The sequence below is a fragment of the Acanthaster planci genome, linkage group LG15, assembly GCF_054643075.1.
Source record: "Acanthaster planci isolate LZ-2023a linkage group LG15, COTS_SCS, whole genome shotgun sequence".
Taxonomy (NCBI): Eukaryota; Metazoa; Echinodermata; class Asteroidea; order Valvatida; family Acanthasteridae; genus Acanthaster; species Acanthaster planci.
Genome location: NC_141791.1, coordinates 4,580,236 through 4,607,203, shown reverse-complemented (window position 1 = coordinate 4,607,203; position 26,968 = coordinate 4,580,236). Strand labels below are relative to the sequence as shown.

General features: G+C 42.3%; 1 protein-coding gene across 8 annotated transcripts in view; it reads left to right on the top strand.

Annotated features, from left to right (window-relative positions):
• Positions 1 to 26,733, top strand: part of LOC110985084 (uncharacterized) — a 131,073-nt gene extending 104,340 nt beyond the window's left edge. For 6 of the 8 annotated variants that reach the window (XM_087146172.1, XM_022245830.2, XM_022245832.2 and 3 more), the window contains 9 exons: positions 9,255 to 9,331; positions 15,044 to 15,223; positions 15,635 to 15,829; positions 18,932 to 19,167; positions 19,663 to 19,857; positions 20,003 to 20,141; positions 20,431 to 20,763; positions 21,246 to 21,417; positions 21,940 to 26,733. In XM_087146172.1, the coding sequence (XP_087002298.1) occupies positions 9,255 to 9,331; positions 15,044 to 15,223; positions 15,635 to 15,829; positions 18,932 to 19,167; positions 19,663 to 19,857; positions 20,003 to 20,141; positions 20,431 to 20,763; positions 21,246 to 21,417; positions 21,940 to 24,390 (3,978 nt within the window). In that variant the 3' untranslated portion in view covers positions 24,391 to 26,733. Of the gene's footprint in view, positions 1 to 4,154; positions 4,296 to 9,254; positions 9,332 to 12,586; positions 14,635 to 15,043; positions 15,224 to 15,634; positions 15,830 to 18,931; positions 19,168 to 19,662; positions 19,858 to 20,002; positions 20,142 to 20,430; positions 20,764 to 21,245; positions 21,418 to 21,939 lie in introns of those variants that run through there. The other 2 variants (XM_087146176.1, XM_087146175.1) reach the window with 2 other exon arrangements.
• Positions 26,734 to 26,968: the final 235 nt, after the last annotated feature.

Below are 26,968 nucleotides of genomic sequence, written 5' to 3'. Positions count from 1 at the left end.
TGATACCCTTATGACAAATTCTTATGAAAAATAAGAATTTGTCTCCTGTGTGTCAGGGAAGGTACTATACATTACTGCTATATAAAGCCGACATCCTTGAAAAATCAGGTCTGTAGAAAGCATGCACCTTAGTGGCCCTTCACACTCAAGTTCAAAATTCTGATTCTGCACTTCTTATCACAAGTCTGTTTTATTCAAAAGTGTGTGAAACTCTTGTGCACTACGAAAGGTTGACCTTCACTCAAGTAAAATTAGTTCATATTCCAACAAATGTTTCGTAAACTGGAGCTCACAGGCTTAGTCAAATCCTCACACAGCTAATTTTCTTGGTCAAGCCATTTACCACCTCTTATCTTGGATGGCAAGATCAGTATATGTTTTGGCGTTATTGAAATATTCCAGAGGATTTATTAAGCAACTTGTCCTGTTAATTAAGCATTGCAGCTCTTACATATAGCTTGCCAGAACATTACACCAATGGTGTGCCACACCTGCATTCTGTCCTTGTTCCTGTTTGGATAAAAGGGATCAAACTGATGTACACATGTCAGATGACATGCTTTTAACCATGTTGCCATGCCTCAACCCCCCTTCCAAGTTTTTGAGACCTTATCAATTCAAAAGAGCATCAAATGGTGATAACAATTGCAGAATATTGCCCCCAACAAGTTTGCCGAGCGACACGATCCCAGGGTGAATGTAGAATTTACTCCTCGACAGACCGGTTGTGTCAAAGTAAACAGCACTTGAGGTTCGTCATTCACTCAAATACTGTAATTTGATACCGATTAACCAAAAAAGAACTGGCAGATAAAAAACTTGGGACTGGAGTCCAGTAAGTCAAACAAACAAGGTGGGCTCGTGCAGGCCTTTTGTGTCGCCAATCACTGCGTGCGTGTAATTTGACCTGTTTGATTTGGATATGATATGTTCGGAATGTGGTGTGCAAGTTTGGAGAATTTTTTTTTCAATTATGTTGAGGCGTTGCCACTGGGAAGTGTGTCTGTCAGTTATTGAACATCAAAACCATCATTTGAATTGAAGAGTATTCTTGTTTGATTCATGGCAATCCACATCTGGTACCAGTATGTGAGCAATTATGAAAATTGAGTACGCTTAACTGTTCTTAAATTTATCAACGGTATCCAAATACATGTAGCTCAATCAGATTTGGGTGAAGCATCCCCAACAGACCCAATCATTGTGACAATCAAATGTTAGAGCTGTAGAAGGCATGTTAAGTACATAACTAACTCATCAGTCAGTCTGCTAGCCAATGAACTGGCAGTTGCAAGATGCTCTCATTAAAGAGGATGGCTTTACTTGTAATTAAGAGGGTGCTAATGATGAAGATGACTACCAGGACACTTTTTTCTGCCTCTTTGTGCAAAAATAGCTGGGCTGACCTTCCAACAACTACAGTTACATGTACATGTGTATATCTGCTTGAAAAGAACAGGCTATAAAATCCCCTCATAAATCATGTTGAGCCAGCTAACCTGTCCAGGCTGTCTCCATTGAAAAGGGAGACTTTTTATGACTGAACCCTTGGAATTTTTTTCCTCCTGTGTGGAATGATGCCCCCCCCCCATCTGGGCCCAGGTTGATAGATAGTCAAGCATTCTAGTATAGGGAATTCTGCAAGGCAGTCAACATTGTGTGGTGTTGTAAATGGTAACTAGTTGTCACTCTGTGTGTCTCATTCATGCTTAGGAAATTGTTGTGTCAAGCATCTTCATGAAATCCAGTGCCCCACCTGTAAAGCAGGTGTCATTTTGACAGACGACTTTGAAGAAGTCACTTTCATTAGTGATTTTCCTTGAAGTAGCGGTAATATTACATTGGATAATAATGTGTTTACATGCCCACATGTCTTGCTGATTGTAAATTTATGAACCTTTCACTGGTGGATAAGCATAAGGATGACATGTCCTGTTCTATCCTGGGGCATTTATCAATTTTTTCAGACGTGTTGAATTAGTCTTAGATGAGTTCTGTTTACTGAAGATGACCTGAACATGATGCACGTAAATTGCAAGTGTGCAGGGAGCATGCAAGGAACCAATTTTCCTCTGCATTGACTGAAACGTTATTCCAAGAATAATAAACAATGGAAGCAGTGGAAAGGTTGCCCCAAAATGGGTCACAAAGCAACCCAGACTAGGAGGCAACAACATAAACTAGGATATTAACTGAAGAAACAACCTGTATCTTTGAAGTAGAGGATCACCATTGTAATTACATACCAGCATTGTCTGTTGAGGGGAGATTAAATTGAGCCCCACTGGGGACATATGTCTTCCTGCTGTAGCTTGCTTGTTTATGTTACTGTGGGCATCAGGTAAGGGTTGTTAATTTTTATCTTTTTTTTTTTTTTTGGATAAAATACTGGCACTGTTCATAAACACATACCGGCATGTGTAGACTGCAATTTCTAGAGAAAACATCCCAGCCCACCTGCATCCCACAAGGTCATTTTGGGAAAGTAAGCAAGTTGGGAGATAAGCTGTCCAATTCAGGTCATAGTACAGAAGTGAAAATGCAGTGTTGCATTATTTAATCTTCACATTCGCTCTTGACTTCCACTCACTGATTGGTACCCTGGTACTTAACTAACACTTTTGAGTTGGGAATGCCTAGTCATTGCATGTACCGGTAATTACCAAATCTGGATGCGCAATGTCCTCGCACTTTTATGTTGGCTATGATTTTAGTGCACCTCCAACACACTTGTAGCAGTAAAATTGGAATAGCTACTTGTGGCTGGAACTCTTGACTGATTCCAAGGTCATGTACATGTGTATGTACTGTACATGCACGGATACCAGTATGGCACATTGCACATTTATAGTTTTTATAGTACTACTGGTAGAGAAAAGTTGTGAGGAAGTAAAACTGCGTAAAATGTGTAACAATAAGAGCAGGATGAATAGAATAGTCTGATGATCATCTACATCAAAGAAGGTTACCAAAGCCCATAAGCCCTCCACAATGCCAAGAATGCAAGCGTTATGTATTAGGACTGTACATGTACATTGGACAGCTTAAGAACAAATGTAGTATGTTAAGATGTGGTTGTGCAATTCCTTCGTCACTGTTTAAAGTATATGCACATGCACATCCACTCATTATGTGAGCTGCTGCCCTAGATGACAGGCAGTTTTAATGATGGGATAAAGTAAGTTCATGTCTGTAGTGTTGTGCCTTTCATTTTCTTTCTGACTGTGGAGGTCGTTGACTACATGTGTTTCTCACTGATCCTTCCTGTACAGCCTTTGCGATAAGGAAATCCCAGTGCTAGGTACATGTACATGTAGGTTATCATACAACTGGATGGTATCATGTTGATGTGTGTACAGTAATTGGATAAGCTGTATATTTTTCTAGGCTCCTGTATACAATTGGCCTTTCACCTTGGAGAGTTGATAGTCCAAACACTCACAGAAAAGCACCCCAAAGAAAAAGTTTAGGTTTTCCCATCCATGTACAGTATATGCCTACCGGTATCTGTAACTTCCAACTGGTACAGAAGCAAGTTTCTTTTGCTCACAAGTTAATTGTGACATTGTAATAAACCATTTGTTCGTTTGATGATTGATGACCATTTGCATTATGTCATGCATTATACATGTACTTGTAAAGTGAATTACATGTGCATGCAGTACACTATGCAAAGTAATAAATGTATTTTCTACAATCATGGTATCAGGAAGCAGTCACAGTGGTTATTTGTTTGAATAATGCATGTGCTTTCTTTTTTGAACTGTACTGATTTTCATTAAAATGATGCTTTTTCTTTCCACCTCTATGGCAAAACTAAAGGAAGTGACTTTAGCTGGGAAATCAAAGCACTACATCCTTCGAAGGAGAAAAGACAGCTAGCTAGACACTTTACGAAGACTTTAAGCATGTTAGTAGGATCATCATTTGATTTTCCTGGTGTCAGTCGTCTGAAGCCCAGACTTTGTGCAAACTCCTCTTACCCCACTGTAGGATCAGGAGAGACTGGTGCTCCCCACAGATGTCACCAGTGGATGATTGATGTGCTGTGCCTCGTTTATTGGTCTGATCCTGCAGTATTATGATATCATCTACAATGTAGGAGTAGTGCTGCACTGCTGGTTGACTATGGAAAGTTTAAACATCTCGCAGAGGTTGTCCATTGTTGTTGGGAATTTCTACTTAAATGAGGGAGCCGGGAAATAAAGCGGCGGCATTATGGAGCATGTTGTATATGAAGCTTCTTTGAATTAAAAGTGCAGCTTTCTGGTGGCTATTGACAAGATACAGTATAGGTACGTGTAGTTTTTGGATGACTGTGTACAGGCAATTTCCAGTCAGCTGCGCAGAAATTGAAGCAACTTTTTTTGAGTGGTAAGACTTTGTCATTGCAGCACAGTTTCCGGTACAGGTACTATGTAGGCAATGTCATGTTTCCTACATATCAGACAATTCAAAGCATGATCAGCAGTTTGCTCTATTAATTGAAACTTGTTTCATTATTAAATCTTGGTTTGTTTTCAGTTATTCTTGTTTTTTCTGACTTTTATCTGGCAAGTTAGAGCTATAGATTCAGGCATGTTGGTTTTTAAAACATCCCCACATTTTTCTTCTGGTTGAAATTTGGATTTGTGCTAATATTACCCTCCCTCCCTCCCCCACTTCTACTCAACAGAAACTCCTACAATATGCCAGTGGCCTCAGTTTTCAGAAAGTTAATACAGTATAGATGCATACATGTACACTGTACATGCACTATACAGTATATAGTCCAAGTACTGTACATGTACATCAAATTCAAAAGGGGCTCTGCTGCTGATGTTATGTCAGCATAGTTTGTCTGTGTTGACAGATCTCTCTCCCCATGGTTTTATGAGGGAACCCTGGCAGCTGTTACCCACCAATTAGCAACAGGTCTCCCTGGTGGGTTTGTGGGCTAGACTGGCATGCTGGATTTCATTGAGAGGCAGGCCAGTCCCTGGCCAGTTCAGACTATATGTAAAGTCCCAGGTTGACCTCGACATGACCTTAAAAAGAAAAGTTGGTTACATGTAACTTCAAAAGGGAAACAATATGCTTAAAGTGTTACCCAAGTGCCAACTTGGATGTACATGTACATACTGTTCTTGCAGCCGAGCTGTTGTTTAAGCAGAACTGCTCTGAGCTTAGACCTGAATGCAGCTCAAAAGGGAAGTACTGGTGGGCAACAGGCATGGTACACTGTGTACCGAATAGGCCTGACTACTTCTCTGGTTATTTTGATTTAAGTGTAGTAGAGTATTTGTATAGAGATTGGCTTAGCAGCATTTTACTGCAGATCACCCCCAGTTACAGTACTTCTGCTAATAAACAATCGTCAATGTTTTGTGCATGTTATAGTACTTTGAACATTTTTTTTATTGATACTTTCAAGGTGAACAGCAATTTTTCTTTCAAGAATTTGGTTTTACGTTTATCGGGGCTCATTATGAGCTGTGTTGAAAGTGCACCAGTGCTTGGGTTGTGTGTCTCTTCCATTCATCCACATCCACCAAACTGAAATCAAGACTGTTCATTCATAGGATGGAATAAAGGAAATTGTCAACTCTTTACTCATCAATAGTAAACCCGTTATTTGGTGTGGGCAGCTCTGTGGTTTTGACTCAAAAAGGGAAATGTCTGGCTGTTCTCTTCAGGGGCTTAGCCCATTTGTTTGGTTGATTTTCTTTCTTTTCAATCTCCCCCAATGCTGTCTCCATCTCTTGCAACATTTCCACAAAGAGAAAGCACCCCTTGTGCCTACTTGATGGCGGATTTAACACACATCCCCGAGGGGATGGAAGATTAAAATCCCTGCAGTCGGCACATCACTCAAGGGAGGAGAAAACAAAGGGATTGGGCGCTCCACCAGTAGCCTTGGCTGGCAGGGTCTTCTGATCCATTCTCCTGGCCAAGAAAAATGGTGTTAAGGCAAGATTACCACAGGAGAATGACATTGAAAGGGTGTTAAAAGGGATTGGTGGAGAGCCATGTTTTTACAGTGGTCATTTTCCTTTCCTTTTCTTTTTATTGGGAGGGATTGTATCCTTTGCAATATGTGTAAGCGTTTAAGTCATAGGAACAAGTTACTGGAAGTTGTGCGGAAATGCAGTCCATCAGTGGAGTGGAAGAGCAGATTAAGATCAAACACATAAGAAGTTTGAGAAAGAAAGTTGAGCTGAAGCTTAGCTAGGAGTTGGATGTCGTCACTTTTCAGTTAGCATCATATTTACCATGACAAAAAGGCCACTGTTCTCAACTTATCTAGATGTCTAGATGTCTTTGCTGAGGTGCAAGCAAGTTACATGTACATACATGTATGTATGTGTTTCCAACAAGCCTCCTTGAAAAGAAAACTGTCCTATGTACATGTATCTATATCTGTTTCAGTCATATATTGTTTATTCTCTCTACTGTTGAACTTCCTCAACAGAGAGTCTTTATTTTTAAAGAAAGACTTTCCAGTACAACCTACATGTACATGTGTCCCCAATGGTATCCTACCACTCATGTGTTCTACTAATGGTGGAAAATGTCGAGAAAAATTCCTTTCCAATTTCTTTTTGAAGCCCAACTCCACACTGAAGTAGTTGCCAAGATCCAATATCTTCAACAGGGTATCGTTCAAAAAGTCACCGAACATTTTTTGGGGGGGGCCTGGCACGTTTACATGTATGTCCTTGCAGACAATCCAAGTAGTGTATTAGTCATCTAGTGCTAGAACTGTTCATGAAGGAATCATAAATATCTGTCACGTAAACTCCACAAACCCCTTCTTTCCTGCCAATGCTTCGCAGGTGCGAAGATGCCCTGTTGACACCACCAGAAGATATATCCCTCTCTGCCTTTGATTGACCTCTGACCCTCAGCTTGGCACTGCTCCTGGTGGTTGTCAGGCTAGGTTTGTCTGAATTTCAGTATTGAGTTTATACATGTACTTGCCTTCATTCTGTCGTTTCACAATGCACAATATAATTTGACAAGTGTATTAGTTGTACATGCAACATGATAACCTTGCAACCCTCCCTATAAAAATGCATTCCTCTGCAGAACAGCTAGCTGTTTGCATGATTGAAACAAATGATGACCAGCATTTGTTGTTAGCATTGTTTCTCTCTAAATAGGCATCAGCTTCGATTTCATTTAGTTAAAAAAAGTAACCTAAGTTAAAGATGACCAGGTAAAAAGTTTATCCCACCATTTCACATCTCATTGGAGAGAAAAAGGGAGTCACACCTCTCATAACGTGACTTAAGATGCTCAAAAGTTGCTTTTACCTCAAACCTCCAAGCCTGTACTCCATTCATAAGATACAGGCAGAGTTGTGTGAACTATAGCCTGTCTTTTGACCAAATGGAGGAAAAAAAGGTTTAAAATAAGTTGTGGTATGTACCAGTAGACTCAGGGTCATCCTACCAATGGATTGTAAAAGACAGGATACTCCAAATTCCTCAGCCCTTTCTGATTTCCAGTCACAGGACAGAGAGTAGGCGTTATTCCAGTCCCAGTTCAGCACCGAAAAAAAGGAACCCCAACCTACAATTGTATTCTCTTAAGACCTTCCATTCTACCATCTACTATATCAGCAGCAGGGTGGCAAAGGGTGACTCTAGCTGGGCCAGAGGAGGAGGCCTCTTGAACTGTTTGTTTCAAAAGATTTTTCTGCTTCCTTTCTTTCTTTTTTCATTCCTAACATTCCACTAAAGGGTCATCAGACGCAAGTAGGAGTTTCAAAAAGTGTACCACTTTACCGCCCATTGTCCATATAGGATCAGAGTTTTACCTGGATGTATCAGTATAGTTTCTGCAGACTCATGCAGGTAAAGGCGGGACCACAGGGCAACATTTCGAGCATTCATGGCAGAGGAGCATTTTGGGTTGGTGGTAGAAGTGGATTCGATCGGTACAACACTGTTGAGGATGTGCATGTATATTTTGCCCTTTCTTTCATGAGGAAATTTAAACAGTAGAGGCCAAACCGTATGGCGCCTCAGAAGAGTGTTCCTGGAAGAAGACTGTCCCTCAAAGATGGTGTCTCCATGGTTAACTCCCCGTAATCATAAATCCACTTCATGTACATGTACATGTATATCTGGAATGCACTGATGGTCCTCAGCGCCAACAGTCCGACAACCTGTCCTGCTTTGTCCAGTTTGGTTTGAAACCCCCACAGACATCTGCCAAGCAAAATTCCAGCCAGAGGCTTGAAGAGACAGACATCCATAAACAGAGTTATCACTGTTTATACAGACAGCAAGGGATAGGTTAGCTGATCAGCAAAAGCATAGCGCTGAAATCTTTTATGACCTCGGGAAGGACTCAGTGTGCACAGGAAAAGGTTCCAAATTCACTCTGCCAGACAGTTTAATAAAAATAGTTGGTTTCAGGATTAATTTTGATTTGAAGCGTAATGGTCAGTACATGTAAGTGTCAAGAATGAAGTACTGGGCTAGCGTGTGGTGTCGTCTCTCCATTTATCTTTGCCTTCGTTGTTGGTATGACCGGGTTTACAATGTAAAGGGCCTCCGTATCCCAGAGTTGACTGGTTGATATTGCTGCCGCAGTACATTTTCTTCAACTGCTTTAAAGAGAATTGGACTCTTCTGTGCAACCCATCCTCGGCATGCTGAACTGTGCAAACGCATCTGCTTGGACTTGGCAAGACTTTCTTCTCTTGTCACTCATTCATAGTGGTAGTCTTGGCTTCACCCTGTATGGAAATACAGATGAGGAGACTTGAAGTGCTTGAAATGCAGCAGTCATAACAATCCAATTTGAAATCAAGAGCCACTCAAGAATATGGTACTTATAGACGACTGGTAAAGAACTGCCTAGGAGAACACTCCATAGACCCAATGTCTCTGAGTGAATCAAGTCAAGAGGTCCAGAAAATCAAGAGACGAAATATGTGTCTTGATATGTGCAGTTCTCATTTACGTTCACATACTTGAAGTACTAGATCCTCTATCTGTTGGGGTAATTCGGGCAGCCGCCCATTTCTGAGAATACAGCATATTGAAGCAGTCAAAGGTTCTCAAGTGTGTGTGCATGTAAATGTACCGGTATGTACATGTACGTATGAGTACATGTACCTGGGTTCTACCCGTAGTTATGTTGTACGTTTTACTCCACCAAAATGTGGGTCAAATGCCTTTGTAGAGTACTTTTTCAGAGTCGCAGGGTGCATGCACTCAGCAAGACACATTCAATTTTCTGTCTTTGTGTGTTCGCTGCAGAGGTTTAAGGCGCTCGCCAATCGGAGGAGATCAGCACCAACTGTAGCTCTCAAGACAGCACTCGGAGGGAAGAAATTGTAAGTCTATAATTATATTTTATATCCACCTTTCCTTCCATTCAAACTTGTTACCTACTTGAAATTTAGTTCTTCCTCATTGTTAATTTTTTTCAGTGCAGTTTTTCTGAATTCTTCACCCCAGTCCCAGATTTCCTCTTCAAATGTTGGCAAAATTCCAAAATATTTTAATATCATGTTGCTTTTGAGTGATTTCAGCAATTAATGGATGGCATAACTGGTTTCAAGGTTTTTGAAACAGAATTTGGGAGGGAATCAAGCAACCAGATAGCCTTGAATTGTATGTGCATTGGATTTTGTGTTTCATATTTTTTCTTCTGAAGGCACCTGCATTAAAGTCAGGAATGCTTGCCCAACTCTTGTCAGGGTCGTTCATTGCCTCCTGCAGTCCAGCAGGGTGCCAATCCCTTAAGTGTCAGGACAGATTGGTCCTGTTGCATTCACACCGGATCTGTCATTTGTTATTTTCTTGATGGTCTTCAGGGCTTTCTTTCTGTTTCAAGGTTTTCTTCTTGGGTAGGAGGAGAGTACTGCATGTGGGTTGATCACAGAGAATTGGAAACATTTCATTTGTTGAGCCCTTTTTTTCTTTTTGGCTTTATGCCAATGCTGCTTATTCCAACCCTATCAGTTTGTTAGAGGCAGTGCAGAAATGGTTTAGAAAGCAGAGTCAAACAAACAAGAGCCAGCAAAGTAGCCAAACCACAGCCTTGTCTGAATACACCAGCTGCAGCTTGGTTGGAGTATACATGTATATGTACTTGTATGGGCTTGCAGAGGTCCATTTGTTATTTCAAGCCGCAGCCTAGGACACTGCCCATCACATTTTTGATGTTCTGTCTTTTTCAATGCTTTAATTTGCATTCACTGCCAGCTCTTGCAAAGTGCTTATTCTGTCTTCACTTGCTTGCCGCATATCCAGAGTTTCATCTGGAATTGAAATACATGTACATGTATCTTCCTGTCCCTTCCAAACCAAACTTAAAAACTACATGTAGCTGTCTCCTCTCAAAAAATCTGTTGACCCCCCTGGGTGCCAGCTAAGGTCATATTTCCAAAGTATCCAGACAAAAATTTGGAAGATGTGAAGACTTGTTAACCACTGTTAAAGATCTACAATGTCTGTAAGAAAGGGGGGTTGTAAATTTTGAAGGAGCAAAAGTTGCCTGTCTGTATTTGTTTCTGCCTGTCCCCAGAACTGGTGGACAGGTGGCAGCATGTATGTATGTAAATGACACACTGTTCAAATGTCCTTTTTAGGTGTATGTGCATTGATCAACACTTCATGGATTTTTTCCCCCTAGAAAATCTGGGGTCAGTGGAGTCGAGAACAAATACTTTTTGCAACAAATTAAATTGTTCAGTGAAATTTGGAAGATGCACCCAGCTCTAAAATATAATGGCTGGAGATGTTTGAGTTGGGAGATGAAAAATCACTCCTTTGTCAATTTGTTTACCCCGCTAATGGGGATTGAGTATGTTTGAGGAATTGCTTCCGCCTCGTTAATTTATGAACAAGCAAAGACCAGTTGTGGCATATCCTCTTTTCGGTAATATATGGGGTTGGAGACAGTTGGGAAAAACCAAAAATGGAAAATCAGTCACCACTTTATCAATGACATTATTGAATTGGCTGGTACTTTGACACCATTAGTGGGGGGTTTTTGATAACAGATACCAGTTTACAAGTTTGGTATTGTAATTTGATATGGATAAATACCGCTCTAGTTGATTATTCCAACAGTACTGGCTGTCTATGTGTCAAGAGGTTTTTAAAAATAGATTAAGAGGACGTGTGAGGACTGGACTGTTAAAGTGCATGGTCTGTGTGGTGATTTTCTCCATGTGTTTGCAGAGCACTGCATTGAGTTTTAAAAAAGGGATAGGCTTAAGCTGTACTTAATGGTACTGGTGTTTTTTCGGCACTCTCTTGCTTTAGTTTCACAAAAAAATTTGTCAATTTGGACCGTGTGAAAGGGTGCTCATCACTATCGATCAAACACAGCTTCAACCTGCCTTAGAAAGAGTGTGGGCATATAAATGTACATGTAGAAAGGTGGTTGTTTTGTGTTTATTCATTTGAGTGAATTTGTTGGCTCTGGATTACTCAAGTTTTTGTCATGCCGTGCAATATTCACAGCCTCATTGTACTTGCAACTTGTAAGACCCAGCAGCTTTACATTTCTCCAGTGCAGTTTTTGTTGGACAGCATCACCAGTCCAAATCAGTTGAGCAACATTTGGTAATGAGTCCTTCTGGTATTATGGACTGAAAAGACCACATCACACGAGGGCGCTATCATTACTCACCAGCAAAAACTTTATAAAATTCCACAGGACTTGACTCCTTAGAGAAGAAGTGGGCCGTAAACCAAATAAACTTTGCAGTTGTTTTGTAAACAGTCACAAACTTTATTTGTTGGTGAAACTCCAGCTTACAATCCTCTCCTCTGTCTTTTCCTGTGGGATTTTTTTCAGTGTTTGAAACATGCCAGTGGGAGGAATTTCTTCACAGGTTGTGTCAGCAATCATTAGTTAGAAAATACCAGTATATCATTGAGCTTTATGTATACACACTGCCACAGAGATCCCCAGATATGACTTGGGGGTATGAGATTGTCCCTTTGGAGTCACAGAATTTTATGTTCTGTCTTGCAATCCTATGGTATCTCTGTGATATTTGATACAGCTTTCTGTCATTTTCAGCTGGAAGATAGAGGATCTTGTGTAAGGCCAGGTTTGTGTAACCATCTGGGTGTGTGGGCTACATGTTCCCTAGTAATAGCTCAGTTTAGTCTGGCTGCTTAGGGAAGTTGGAAAACACCTCCTGTTTAGCAAGTTTGGATACTGGTACTCTACCTGTCCCCAGGCCACCAAAAAGGCCCATAGACGTTTGTTTTTTCAAGCAGAAGGTTTTACAGGGACGAGTTCTCAGCTTTTTAGCTGATTTCATCTTTTTTGTTTTGGATTTCAGCTTTTTCCCCACACTGGCTGTGTACAAAAGTACATGTATAGGAGATTTTCACAGTTCAGCTTCTATATGCCTTTTTTTTTCAGCTATTTTTATTGTTGGTCAATCTCATCCCTGAGATAAAAAGTGGTGGATTAGTGGTGGCAGAAGTTTAAAAAGGGCCCTGCTGTATGGGATGGATGCCATAGATTGATAGAGGATAGTCTGACAATTTGGATGCATTATTCCATAGAGACATGTTCTCGTCAGGTTATACATGTGCATGTGCATGTGTACAGTATATTTATGTACATGTACATGCCTATCCGTGGTGGAAAAAAGCTATATTTTTGCAGCTTTCTGAACTGGGTACCATAGCAGAGGACTTAATCCATTGAATCACCCATATGCATGCATTAGTACGTTATCAAGACAGGCCAAAAGTGCCATCTAATCAGCTTCAACATGTACATGTACACGCAACACGCATGCCATGTGACCAAGGTCCATCTTGTCCAAACTTGCCCTGGATGTTTTGTGTTTGTTATCAGCCGAACTCTTCAAGGTTGCTGGTCAGTTTTGGGGGGAAAGAAATTGCCAATTGTACACCACCATTTGCACACGTGCCTGTACGTGCACCGTATATTGGTATCTGAGTTAGTGTGGCCAGCTTTACAACAGATAAACGGCCAGCCATTACACATCAACTTGGAATGAACTTTAAGGCATGCCACCCCCCACCCTCTCGGTTCTCTTTGTTGATGTTTTAAAGCCTTTTCTTCTAAAAATTTATGACATAGTTGGTCACGACCTTGTTTTGAGAGGTAACATTTTTTGGTTCACCAGGGTCAACACAATCCTTTTAATCTATTTACTGCAGAGCCCCAACTGGCATATCTTCTGTGCACATGATATTCAAAGTGTTAGCTAAATTTGTAAGCAAATCTTTTTTTATGAACCGGTAGGTGTTGTGCAAAGTTTTTTCTCACAGATTGATCAGTTTTTATAGCCAAATTTATACATGCACATTGGTAACAGTGGCAATTGGGAGCTTGAAAGATATACACTGTACTTGTAGTTGTTTTTCGAATTCAAAGCCTTCTTCAAGAATTGGCCTTTGTGATAGGCAGTTTTATCAGTAATTGTCTGCATTCACAGATAAGTGAGTTGCATTTGGCGGTTAATTTTTGTTAATTCAGACATTTTAGGATTGAGAAGAAATCTGGCATGCAAAGTTTACTTTGGCATAGACTAGACTCTTATCAATTATTGCACTAATTTTGATGTGTATTGTGCCTTACAAAGTTTCAAGAAGTATTGGGCCCCTGCCAAAATGATAATGTAATATCACCTTCATTGGAGAATCAGCACCAGTATTGGTCAAAATCCCCCGGTGGTGGTGCAAAGTGACAGAGATAAATTGGCCGTTTTTTTCCCACTTTGTTTCCGCTTCACGTATTATCCACTGCCTGGGCAACAGACAACGTGTGGTTGGTCGAGAATCCCACCAATGGCGAGATTCTTCTGCTAAGAAGGAGTGAAAAAGAAAACAAAAGCCGATGGACCTTGATCAGTGTTCTCACCTGCATTGTTTTGTTCCCTTCCCCTCCATATGCGGGGCGGTACTCTAACTGCACCGGAGAAACTGCACTGTGTAAAGTTGGGCTTTTATTGTCTTGTTTCCTTGTGTCAACCGTGCGGCCCGGGCCAGAGATGTGTGAATTGGATGTGGAACAAACTCTGCAAATCAACAATCAAAAGGCAGATTTTTATATATATAGTAGCTGTTAATGGTACAATTGGGTCGAGAATGAAGTTGTGTCCTTGTCAATATGCACATACCGTACGGCGGAGGATGGTGGTAATCTATTGTGCTTGAACGAGTTGCACTATGAATACCAGTAGGCCCAGAAATGCTTTTAATGTTGGGAGTTCAAGACAAACCACATAGGCCTTCTGCAGACCAAGTTTAGCTCCGATCTCATTTGCTGTGGACAGTTGTGACCTCACCAGCAGAGTTTTTGATGCCTTTAGAGCATCACTGCTACAAAGTCAGGTTGAATGAGAGTTTGTCGATCTGGACTCTGGAGTTGTCATAGTGCAAGAGTCATCATGTCTTGGGGTGAACTGAAAATTTGCACTGTGATTCCTGACTTTAGTTCACCTTTTTTCATTGGCCTCACCTGGTGAATTACGAAGTCATCGTTTTCCAAGAGGTCATTGTTTCAGCTCTTGAGCATCACCTTTTCTCCAGAAACTTTTGTGTCAATTTGTCACTTTTGGTTTCAACACGTCGAATAAAGACATTTGGTCGTGATGTCTACATCAGAGTCTCCAGATAATGGCAGTGCAGGGTAAGTTTTTGTTTTGGTCAGACAGGATCTCTGCTTTCCAACTGGATAACTACAAGAGTGTATCGTGATAAATTTCAGTTATCGATGCAGCGTGCCAGCATCATTCTCATCCATTATGAGGTCGAGAATGGCTGGTTTTTAATGGGATGTTACACCTGCACAAGTGCACCATGGCAAGATGTTGACTATTTAGGCCAACCTCCCAACCTATTACCTGGGACTGATGCTCTCATCACAACTGGCCCCTCCCCACATTAGAAGTCAGTCTGCAGCCATTTGTCATTAGGCTGAAGGCCAACAGCCAAAGATTCAAGCCTTCATTTCCTCTTTCCCTCCCCCCAACTAAAAATAACCCCTTAATATACTCTTCTGAATTTTTTGGTTATTTTTCGTTTTTGTTTTTCATTAGGCCCAGTGGTTCCCCCTCGCCTGGTGACCTTGCGGTTCCCACGGACAGCAATGCACTGAGCAGCAGCAACAACAACCGTGTGTATGTCATGGAGGGTGCCATCCAAGTGACTGGAGGGGACCAGGCCCAGAGCCGCTACGTTTTCCTCTTCAATGACGTCCTCATCGTCGCCAAACCAAAGTAAGGATCTGTGTCATGTCCAAGAAGGTTGTTTTTGTTGGGGCACGGAACGCAGCAGCATATCAGTTGTCTGTTTTCTTTTTATTTGATTAAAACAAAAATCGCTGTCTCTGAAAGTATTCACTTTGTATGGACTGGAGATCTCCATTCTACAAAAAGATATGAAGAAATTTTTATTTTTGCCATACCTTTAGACCTAAATAGATTTGTCATCCATAGTATTTTTAGGGACTTTTATATGATTCCTCAAATATGTCAAATATCCCAGCTTGGGGATAATACGTGATTAACTGCTCTGTCCATTGCAAAGTACTTCCTTGTACATGTAGATACCCAAAGTGCAGTGCATCATGGGAATAAGTTTTAGGAGAACTGAGAGATTGATGGAGGATTTTTCTGATCATCACACAGCAAATCTTGCACGACATTCCGTGTCAAGCACCGCATCAGGGTCAGCGAGCTGTGGCTGGCGACCTGCATCAACGATGTGATTGAACTTAACAAACCAGCGGATCGGTCCTTTGTAGTAGGCTGGCCGGTCACAAACACCGTCTGGACCTTCAGCTCGCCCGAGGAGAAGGAACTCTGGTGGCAGGCCTTGCAAAAGTAAGTGTTGCACTTGGAGAGTCACACCCCCCCCCTTAAATTAAGCCCCTTCTTCCCCAATATATCTAAATTCAACTCCTCAGGGAACTCTGGCACACCATTTATTGGTCACTGATCAGTTTTCCCTGGTAACATGTGGGCAAAATAAATCCTGGGTACCACGCAGAATCGACTGGTGGTTGAGAAATGGTAATCACTTAAACTTCCCTTGTTTTGGGTTTTGGTGTTTACTGTATCTTGAAAGATTCAGGACTAGGCAGTCTGGCCACAGTGACATCTTACATGGAGTTTCATGCCCCAGTATTTTTTTATTCACAGAAGAAGCACCACATGATGTTACACTGTTGGATTTTGTTTTGATTCGGGAACTTCTGGGCAAAAATGTTATCTCAAACTGTGAAATTTAGTTTCCTTTTTTCTCTCTCTCTTTCTTTTTTCTTTTTGTTTTTTGGGGGGGTGTTGGATTGTAACATCTGCGATTTGAAAATCAAAATTTATGGCACTTTTGGGCATAAATAAACTTAAAGGGCAGCACTTTGATGAAATTTCAACATCAGGTATACTGGAGGAAACATCTGGAAAAAATCCAACCCTGTAAATAATTGGAGGAAAATTTGTTAAAATGTCATGTTGATAAGAAATTCTTGGGAATTCTTTTGAGAGGCCTTGTCACATTCTTGTGCTATCTCAAGGTGTGTTTGTCATTACATTTTTCATTTTTTTTATGAGATGACTACATTTCATTTGTCTAGACAACTTTCCATGATGGATGGTGCTTCATTAAAACATGAAATAAATATGTGCTGATACCATGTAATGTAACTCAAGATTGTCAGACCTCAGACTTGACAAACATGGGGGTGGCCTTTCCGGCTGTGAGAAAGTGGATGAGAGTGTAATTGCTGGCAATGAGCATTTGCCATAATGCAAAGTCATCGGATCCCATTGCATGTAGGAGATTCTAATAGCAAGAGAAAAAAATGTCTTTCTTTAAATTGTTTCTGTCAAAGTGAAAGTCTGAAGTTTTGGGTTGACCCAGTACATGGACAACATTTCCTTTCCTGTCTTGTTGTATTTCTCTTTGTTTTATTTGTGGAGTTTCTTCTTAAAAGTTCTTTAATACTCCAATTCTCTCACATGGTTTTTAACGCGGTTAGTCCCATGAACTGTTCTCTCAAAAGTGTTGTGCATACATGTACATGTACGTGCAAAGCTGTTAAAAGCTGTTCATTTGCAGTGTTATGAAAAGACATGTCAGCTGCCACCACACCCCTTTTGTCACAGGTTATCATTAGATAATAGTAGCAACATCTGACAGTACTAGATGAGTGTGAAAGGAAAAAAAGAAAGAGCCAGTCAGTTCAGGCAATGATTAATTCCAGCTTATCCAATGTATAGTATGCCATGCATGTGGGTTCCAGTCAGTCACCTTTATCACAGGTATCATCCCTGACACTCATTCCCGCATCACCTTGTCACTAACCTTTGCTCTGTTAGTTTGGATTTTTTTGTAAGTAATACCGCTGATCACAGAAGGTCCCTTTCTTCAAAGTGTTGTTCTATTCCGAAGTGATTGATGTGTCTGCATAGTTGATCCTGTAATAGTGCTGTGCCACTCTTTTTTTTTTGGCAATACTCCGCAACATTGTTAACACTTGAGGTAAATTTAGGTGTACATCAGTAAAGTGCTTGCTAGAAGTGTCACAGGATGTGAGCTATCACATTTGACTACTTAGCTGGGTGCAAAATCGGGTCATTTAAAAGTGTCAAGGGAAGGAATGAGGGAACAAAATTCAGAGCTGAATGGAAACATTGCGCACAGCTTCGTTATCAGTGTTATGACTTGTTCATCATTGGTATTAGAAGAATGACAAAGACCTGCTCTCTTCTACAAACAACTTGAATCAACTTGCAGCAGAGTTGGCTGTGTCCCTTTATGTATCTGAATATTTCTGCACCCAAAAGAACTTCTCTTGTGGCCAAATTCAGAAGGTGGTGGAGGAAAGGATATGCGTGCTTGAACCTATATCTCACTTCAAACAATTTCTGGCTTCATTTGACTTCCATCCTTATGCTCACCCCTCTTGTTCTCTGACTCTCAGCAGTTGGTCATTGGGCAGCCTCCAGCATTTCCTTTGAAGGTTACTGGCTGGAAGTTTGCCACAGCTTTTTCAAACCAGAGGCCTAGGAGTGTTTAAAATTTTATTCTCAACACCTCTTTTCTACTTTTATGGCTTAATTATTGCCATAAATGTCTCACCAGGTGCGATTTATGTGGCCAGATTTTCCTACCTCAAGGATTTTCTTACTTCAGTGGAGTAAATTACCACTGGTGGTACTTTTCCCAGGGGGTTCAGGCTTTTAACCACAAATTGGTTCCCAAGAATATGGTCCCCAGGAATCCTGCAAAGAGGAAGAGAAAATGCCTCTTTGTTATTGGTGATAGTGGCTGATCTGTAAGACCCTGTCTGAGGTCTGTTGGTTTGCCCCTGGTAGCATTTTATTTTCAGTGATAAAAATTAGTCTGACAAAGTTTGACAGTTTATGGCGACCCTGATGCTTAGGTTTTGCTCGATGACCTAGTTTGAAATATGAGGTCAACTCTCAGGTCTTCCCATGTTGTAAATGGCATCCTGATTTATCTCAACCGTGCATTGCACATGCATGTCTGCGGTCCAAGGCTTGCTGAAATTTTCTGTGAATGAAGTTGTGCTGTATTTATGGGGAGTTAGTGTCCTGAGGTGCTGAAATAAGCATGCTACATCCAAGCTCAAACCACCTCCACAAGGACTGGATTGGTTTGCAGCTGGCTGGGTTGGTGTTGAAGAGCAAAACTATTTTTATTTTTTTTCATAAATAGGCAGCATGAGTTCTAATGTCAGATTATTACTGCAGGCTAGTGTGGTTTGTCCCTCACGTCTCTGGTGTACCTTGATTGAAATATCCAGACTGAAGACGGTCTAATTTTGTGAGAAGCGCAAACGCCTATACTTGTGAACTGCTGATTTTAAAAATTGTCTGTAGTTCACGGCTTGACATCACAGCTTTGACAGAATACCAGTACATTTGATTAAGTCCCTCGCAATACTCTAAAACTAACAGGAATATCACTGTCCAGCGTGAACGGGAGGAACCCAAGACGGTCAACCTGAAGGTCCTTAACCGGGAGTCGCGCGGCTCGGGGTCGGTCCACAGGACTGTCCAGGTGGGCAACACTGAGACTGTTGATGAGACACTGAGGACCTGCCTGCAGCATTTCCAGCTGGACGACGCCCAGCCCGAGGACTACGGTCTTTGGGTGCAGTCAGGCAAAGACTCACTGGCGTATCCGCTGATCGGTGAGTATGATACGGTGGGGGCCCAGCATCTGTGGGAACTGTCCCAAGAGGAGTTTCTCAGACTGTTTCAAAGCATTTGATTGCTGTCTCCTACAGCTTCCAAACTGCTCTTCAGTGTTAACATTTTGTATATCCACCAGTGAAGAATTCCCAAAAAATGCAAGGGAAATTTAATGTATCTACTCGTATGCAACTTATACTCTTACGCTTTGGTTGCGTAGATGCATTATCTCTAATTCTGAAAATTTCAAAAGTAAAATCTATCAAATTTGGTAACAGTTGGTACATACTTCAGGTGAAAGTGAAGCAAATTTGAATTCACAAAATGTTAGCTGTGAAGTTGGCTTGACTTGAAATGTGTTCAACTTTTGCAGTGCCAGTATTTGAGCCGTTGTCACAATACCTCATTTATTGTTGTTTTCGCATCAAGTAGGATCTGGTCTTGGGCGTTTTTTCCTCTGACACGTTTCATTCCACCTTCCACCCCCCTTCCAGGCCATGAGATCCCCTATGCCATCAAAATGAGCCATCTCCATGACGCTCTGTCCAAGAACAGCTATGGGGACCTTCTGTTGCCTGGGGAAGACGAGGCCACTGCCTCAGCTGCCATCGACGATGCCTCCTTCAAACAGCATCGGTGCCAGTTTTTCCTACGGCGGAAAGGCGAGAGCCGCCTTGGCATCAGTGTCGGTAAGCCAGTCACCCGGTGGTGCTTGCTGTCTGTTTTGTGGTCCAACGCAACCGGTGTGCTGTGTTACTTTCATGTGGCGTGTTTTTTAAAGTACTGTCCAAATGAACAACTGTACTGAATGACTGACTAATGTTTTCCTTACAGACACTTCAGTGTTCCCAACGCAAAACAAACGGCTGAAGAAAGCCCGCAAGACCCACTTCAAACTGTCCTTTAAGAAGAGCATCTCGGTCAAAGGGGACTTGCCCGATGCCTTCTCACCTCCCCTCTCGCCAAACTCCCAGTAAGTCATCCTGGAAAAGACCTGTTCTTTCAGAACTACTGCATTCTCAATGCCCCCATCGCTATCATGGCAGGGGGCTTCCTTTTCATTGCACAATATTTTTTTTTTTTCAGTAAAGCCGTAAATTTCCACCCTGTCCATTAAAGTTTGCTTGCCAGCATTGCCTGATTAGTTGAATGCATCCTTCTTGAATATAGTTTAAAATAGATGTGTAAATAAGTCTGATATGTTGTGTTGCCTATGGAGATACTGCTGTTTTACCAGTGTTCACTGTCTGTTCCCCCTCCAGGTTATTTGGCATTCCCCTGCCTGTCCTCTGCCAGGACAGTGCCCTGCCAGGCCCCTTACTGGACCTGTTGACTTCCCTTTACCACAACGGGCCCTTCACCACGGGCATCTTCCGCAAATCAGCCAACGCCCGGGTGACCCGTGAGCTGAAGGCCAAGCTGTGTGCCGGCGAGAGCGTTATGTTCGAAGAGGTGCCCATCACAGTGGCCGCTGCCCTCCTCAAGGACTTCTTGCGCAATGTGCCCAACGGCGTCATGTACAACGTACTGTATGAGAACTGGGTCAACACCAACAATGTTGAAGGGACGGAGCAGCGGATTTGCGCCATCAAATCGTAAGTTGACGCAGATCAGGACTCTTCAAAGAAACTGCACATTCTTCCTTTAGTACTTGTTGCAATGTTGTAGTCAAGCTCATCACAGATTCTGGAAGCCCATCACAAGCCCTGTCAGTTGCAAATCAAGTCACAAGCAATTGAAATCAACTATGACACAAGTATTTCTTTGCCGTTATTCATCCTGTCAGTTGTTGCAGGACTTGTGAAAAGGACTTGAGAAAAGCCAGACTTGACTATGTGGTGGACCCTCTGCCAAGACCACCCTAAAGGCTGACTTTTTTGTTTCGGGGGTTTTAGGCAAACTTCCATATGTGCCCTCTGATATCCCTGTTTGTGAAAGATAAACCTGGGTAAAAATCATACTGCATAAATAAGAATTGAAAGTCCACACAAGAACATTGTCAAGATCTAGTTTTCTTGTGGTCGCATCATGATATCAATTTGAAATATTTTCTGTTTTCCCCCTCTCCCCTTCTCAGAGTTGTGAATGACATGCCTGCAAGCCATTGCAACCTGTTGCGCCACCTGATGTGTATCATGTACCACATCAGTCAACGCAGCGACGAGAATAACATGAACGCCTATAACCAGGCTGTCTGTTGCTCCCCAAGTATGCTGTGGGCGCCCAGCTCAAGTGGATCGATGGCACAGGTCGGTAGAACTTAATCCCTTTGGTGATAGCAGAAGAAATCTGAGCCATCGCAAATTGCTCCTTGTGATTGCCATATTATCTTCTTAGCCTGCACAGTTTGTAATCCAGGTGTTACACCTTTCACTCAAGAGTGCACAGTGGCCATAAGTCACAGTTGCAAAGGTGCCCTGCTCATAGGCACCATGGTTGACCTGACTTGTTGCTTCTTTTGAAGCCAAAGCTTAAATATTTGTCTGCGACAACAAGCACTTTTTGTTCAGCCATGTCCCATGAGGAATTTTTTTTTCCATGGCTAAGGTTTGTTATCGCAGTGATGGCAAAAAGCAGAACTATAGCCACAGATTGACATAAATAAAAAGTGGCTCAGTAGTTTATTGAGTGATTAGTGTCTTTCTTGCACGTATGTACAAGGGAGTTTGGATTAAATTTCTTTAGTTTGAAATACCTGCTGTATTTATTTTTCTGTAGTTGAAGTTTCAGTCATTCTTATCAACCCTTTCTCTTTGGGCTTCTTTATACAGGTTCAAGCAACTGAGAAGGTCCCACAGATTATCCAGTTCATGGTCAACAATGCCCCTGAGATCTTTGGTGTAGACCTCCTTGATTTGTTTGGAGGACCTCCTATTAAGAGACCAGAGCCTAATCGACGCGACTCAAGTGGTGATTCAGACAGCTTTCATGGCTCAGGAGAGGCGGGCGGAATGAAGCGCGATGATTCCTCCCTTGACAGCATAGATCGAGAACTGTCGGGCAACGAGGGCTGGCCCAGCACCCTGCCTGTTCTGTCCCCGTCCACGCTAAGCCGGGACTCTGTGCTCACATCCAGCGACAATCAGCTGTACCCCGAGTCAGACACAACAGACACCACTGACTCAGGTGTAGATGCTAAGGACCGATTGGGATGCAGCAGCAGCCCAGGCCCCACAGTGCCTGGCATAAAGCACACACGGAGTTCATCGTCTATTGAGAAAGGAGAGGGGAATTACGTAGAGCCAGCATACTTGCGACCCGAGGTGGCCTACGTGAGGAGGGTGTCAGAACCCGACACCAGTATGCCCAGAAAACGCTATGTCCTGACCAAGTCCCATTCTGCCATGCACTCTGAGGACAACAGCCCTGAGGGTTCAGACAATGAGGTAGAACTGAGTGAGGATACCGTCCGGATGATCCGAGAACTGAGCGAAGAGTGCAGCTTCAAGCTCTTCAGTGACCTCCTACCAGACGAGGAATCAGGTCCGGAGGGTGATGGCTTGAAGAAGGCCCTGGACAAGAGACGGCAGGACTACCTAAAGTCTCAGAAGTCCCAACAGGCTGAGACGGAGAGAGCATCCATGGACTCCTCTGCTAAGTCAGTTACAGCCAGCATGGAAATAATGGGACATTCAAGCTCCTCACTTGCCAGTGAGAAGAACTCCCTCAGCCAGAGACACAAGCAGAGGAGGATTTCCGTGCCAGCAAAGTTCTACAACCCACTGACTGTTTTCCACAAGAAGGCCACACCTGTCAAGCACGACACCCCGTCAACATCCTCATCAGAGGGTCTCTCTGCTGACTCCTCAGAGAAACTTTCTCTGAGTCATGCAGACATGGTGGGCAGATCAGTGAAAGAAAGTAGCCCACGGCATCCTATCATGGATAACAGATCATCACCCCTCCCTCAGCAAAGATCTCGGCGTCCTCGTATATCGTCCTCAAGACCCCTAGGGAAACTGTCGCCAGATGGTCACCGTCGAGGCGTAACCTTCCCAGAAACTAACACACCACCCAGGGAGTTTTTTCCCCGAGATGCAACACATCTGTCTTTGTCCAAGAGTGGCCATACAGATACTCGGAGAATGATGCCAGGTCGGAGTAATCCCACTATGACACGGTCACTGAGCGATGAGCAGATCAAAAACTCCCAATCTTGCACAGACGATGCCAACGACGACGTGTCCAGAAACAGTCAGAGTGTCTCAAGTCCAAGAAACCAATCATCTTTTCATGATAGTTCAAGACAGGACTCTCCTCCCTCCTACCAAGAGACCATGCATCGTCGGGCTCATCTGCAGCATCGGTCACACTCCCTGGACAAGGGGGACGCTCCCATGTTTGACAGCGAGGAGTCCCAGCCGCGGAGAAGACGAAGCGGTGCCCAGACCTGTAACATCTCACGATCACAGCCCCTCTGCCGTTTGCCCAGCTCGCCCTACTCAAAGTCTCCGACCAAGACCTCTCCCATCGTGGAGAGTGGCATCATTTTCCACATTTCTGACTCAGAGTCCAGCGACGAGGGCACTGTGGACATGGAGAGCCTACGCCAGTTCAGCACCAGCCCCAGCAGCTTGCAACTGAAGGAGGTTAAGCAAGTGCGCCGGACATCCAGCGACCGTTCAGCCAGAGCCGATGGGAGAACACAGTCATTTGCAAATGCGATGGTTGCTGGTGTCCAGAGGACACTAAGTGACAAGCGCACTGCCCCAAATGACGAGGAGTCTCCCCAAACCCGGCTCTTTTACGGTCAAGAGGCAACGCTGACTGCACAAAGTCCCCGCGCTCACCACAGTGCAACACCCAAGAGGACCCTGGAAGAAAGTACCACCAGGTCTGTGAGAAACTTCACCCGCTCCAGGAGCATGGAGGAAAACAAGCTCCACTCAAAGGCCACCAGGATTGATTCAGTTGACTCTGCAATCTCCACCAGCTCAGAGATGTCCCCTAGCAGCGGCCGCTCTTTCACAAATTCCCCCTTCTCATCCCAGGCCCAGTCGGCAGGAGCAGAACAAGGCAGCCTGTCACCCCAGGCCAAGAGCACCATGCAGGACTACTTCCTGAGCACGGACCCTGTCAACGGGATGGCCGTATGCAAGGAGACGGAGAAGGCCGTCACAAAGTCCCGGCAAGATTGGCGGCACCTCACAGCTAAGCGCCACTCCCTCAGCTTTTTGGATGAACTGGACCATGTAGAGTTTACAGAGGAATCTTATGTTTAATAGAGACATTACACAAAACGTCATACTTTCTCTGACAGAAGTTCAGACATCTTTGATATCTGTAATTGTACTTGCGGCAGTCAGTAATACCATGTTCTTGTCCAGTAATACCATGTTCTTATCCCTTTACAATATGCATCCATATGGCAGAATTTATCAAGAGCTGTGTAGTGGAAATGATCAAATAACTATCATGGATTCCATCTTGGCATAGTTCCCTGAAGTCCAAGTTGCACTGATACAAGAGTCAAAAGTAAGTGACACCACACTAAAAAAATCACCCTGAGCATTTTCAAATGCTGATAGCTGATAATTTATTCAAAAACACTTTAAGCAGTCTGAGATTAACGGCATCCAATCTAACAAACTGTAAAGCTACTACTAAAACAAATCAACCCAGCTTCTCCGATCGAAGACCCTTTGCTCAGTTTTTGAAATGGAAGGCATCAGAGCGAAGTGCAGCATGAGCAAGTGAATGAAATGTTGACAGAACCCTGTCTGCATTGCACATGCAGCAAGTTAGATGTGCCTCAGTTTGGCATGGAATTCAGTCAGATGCTATTTTCAAGTTAATGATCGCACTTGTGTATTTTGTAGATTTACTATGTAAATGCATTGTACTCTTTTTTAACAAATTCAACTCATAACCCCCAATTACTCTATACAATTGTATTCAGTTTTCTCTTTTAAAAAATTATTTAATTTTTTTATTTGTAAAAATTTACTTAGCCTTGATAGAAAAAAAAATATTTTTTTCTGTAAATAGACTTCTTAATGTGCACTACTTAATGAAATATAATTTTTAATAAATTTCAGCAGGCTGGAAGTGAAAAGGATTGGCAGGGGAACCTTTTCGTGTACTGTCACCTATTAGAGTCAGAAATGAAATCATTCTATTTACAGGTTCCTGTAATGCATGTAATGAAAGTTTATGTCAGAAGTAGAATAATTATTCACTAAACAAGGCTGCTTCATTGCTCACTGTGTTATATCAGCATAAATTTGTGGCAGAATGTCCTGAATTTAGAAATGGTACTTTGTAATAATTCAGACAAATCTAAATGTTAAGGCAAAAGGGGACCAATTTCATTACCCTTTGTATGTAAATGAGGTCATACTCAGATTAAAGCTGAGCACTAAAGTACTAGATTACAGTATCTTTTATCACCACCCTCATTCCCATGGGTGCGATCTTGCCGCACCATGTTGGTTCCCACCATGCCTTGCGCGATCTAACCCTGTTATTGTATAATTTAACACCAATTTTGACAGTCACGTGTTCTCCCTCGGCCTTATCCTGAGTCTTGGACCCAGAACCTTGCTACCGTTGATTGGAGGAATTCAAACCTTATTCAGTATTGATTTATTTATTTGGGGTGTTATAACCTTGATGCTTCCTACATGTAGCGGGAGTCAGTCTTAGGATCCGTGTCTGCACAGAACTAGCCTGGGCCGCAACACAGATTGTGTATAGGTTGGCTGGTTACTGTATAGTTTATGTCCTTCCTGCATGATGTGTATAACCCAGTCGTTTGATTAATACAGCAGTTTAAGCCTGCCCTCCCCCATTTTCCCTTTAAGCCACGCTCTCCCCCCTACCCTTTTAAATCTTAATTCCAGCAGTGCTTGCCATTAAGTGATGTTATATTTACTTTTTATAGCCAGATTTTATTCCAAAACGGTCTGCTCCCTTTCAGATGGAAGCAAATTTGACCATTCAAAAGTTCATGCGAATATCCAGGAAGTTAAAGAAAAGGGTTTCGTTTTAGACCTCATGAGATGTCACAACAGAAACTGTTTATATCACTGCAGTTCGGTGGGGCTAGTATGCGTCCTATTTGTGGAATCCTTTTGCGCTCGTGTGTATGTACGTGAGCATTCTCAGTTGTTATTATTACAGGTGCCATTGTTTTAAATGCACCTAGTAATATACATAGACACAGTAATTTATTTGAGATAATTCTATGTACATGTAAAATGTATCTTCTTAGCCAAAGATGTAGCATACACGATGTACATTATGTACTTTTTATTCTATATCCTAGGTTAAAGTCTCTTTTAAAGTGATAGCTTTTTCTAAGTATCCGTCTCTCAGAGTTCAGCAATGTAGGTTAGCTTATGTTGCGGGTAGTTTCCTCTGAACTTCACAGATCCTTTTCTGAGCTTATTGTGGAGTCACCATTCGTACGTTTCCTTTTCAAGACCATACGTGTAATTTCATTCTGAAGAGCATCACCGGTCTGCTTGCTGTCTTTTCTCCATATACATGTACTCGTTATACTTGACATTGCGGTCATTCCGAATGAAATAATAAATCTGTTATGTTTTGTGAGTTTTGCTGAACATGTCTTTGCATGTTTACTTTCTTTTCATTTGTTTTTGCTTTCTATTTCTGTGATATCCTTTGTTTTGTTTTGTTTTGTTTTGTTTTGTTTTTTGCAAGTGTATGTGGGCGTGGTAAGGGGGACATTTGCCCCTCTGAAAGAAAAAAGAAAACCTAATTAAGGTAAAGCGAAAGAGATCCAGAAAGAGATGAAAGGGGGTGAAAGACACCATGTTTAAAAATACTTCAAAAACC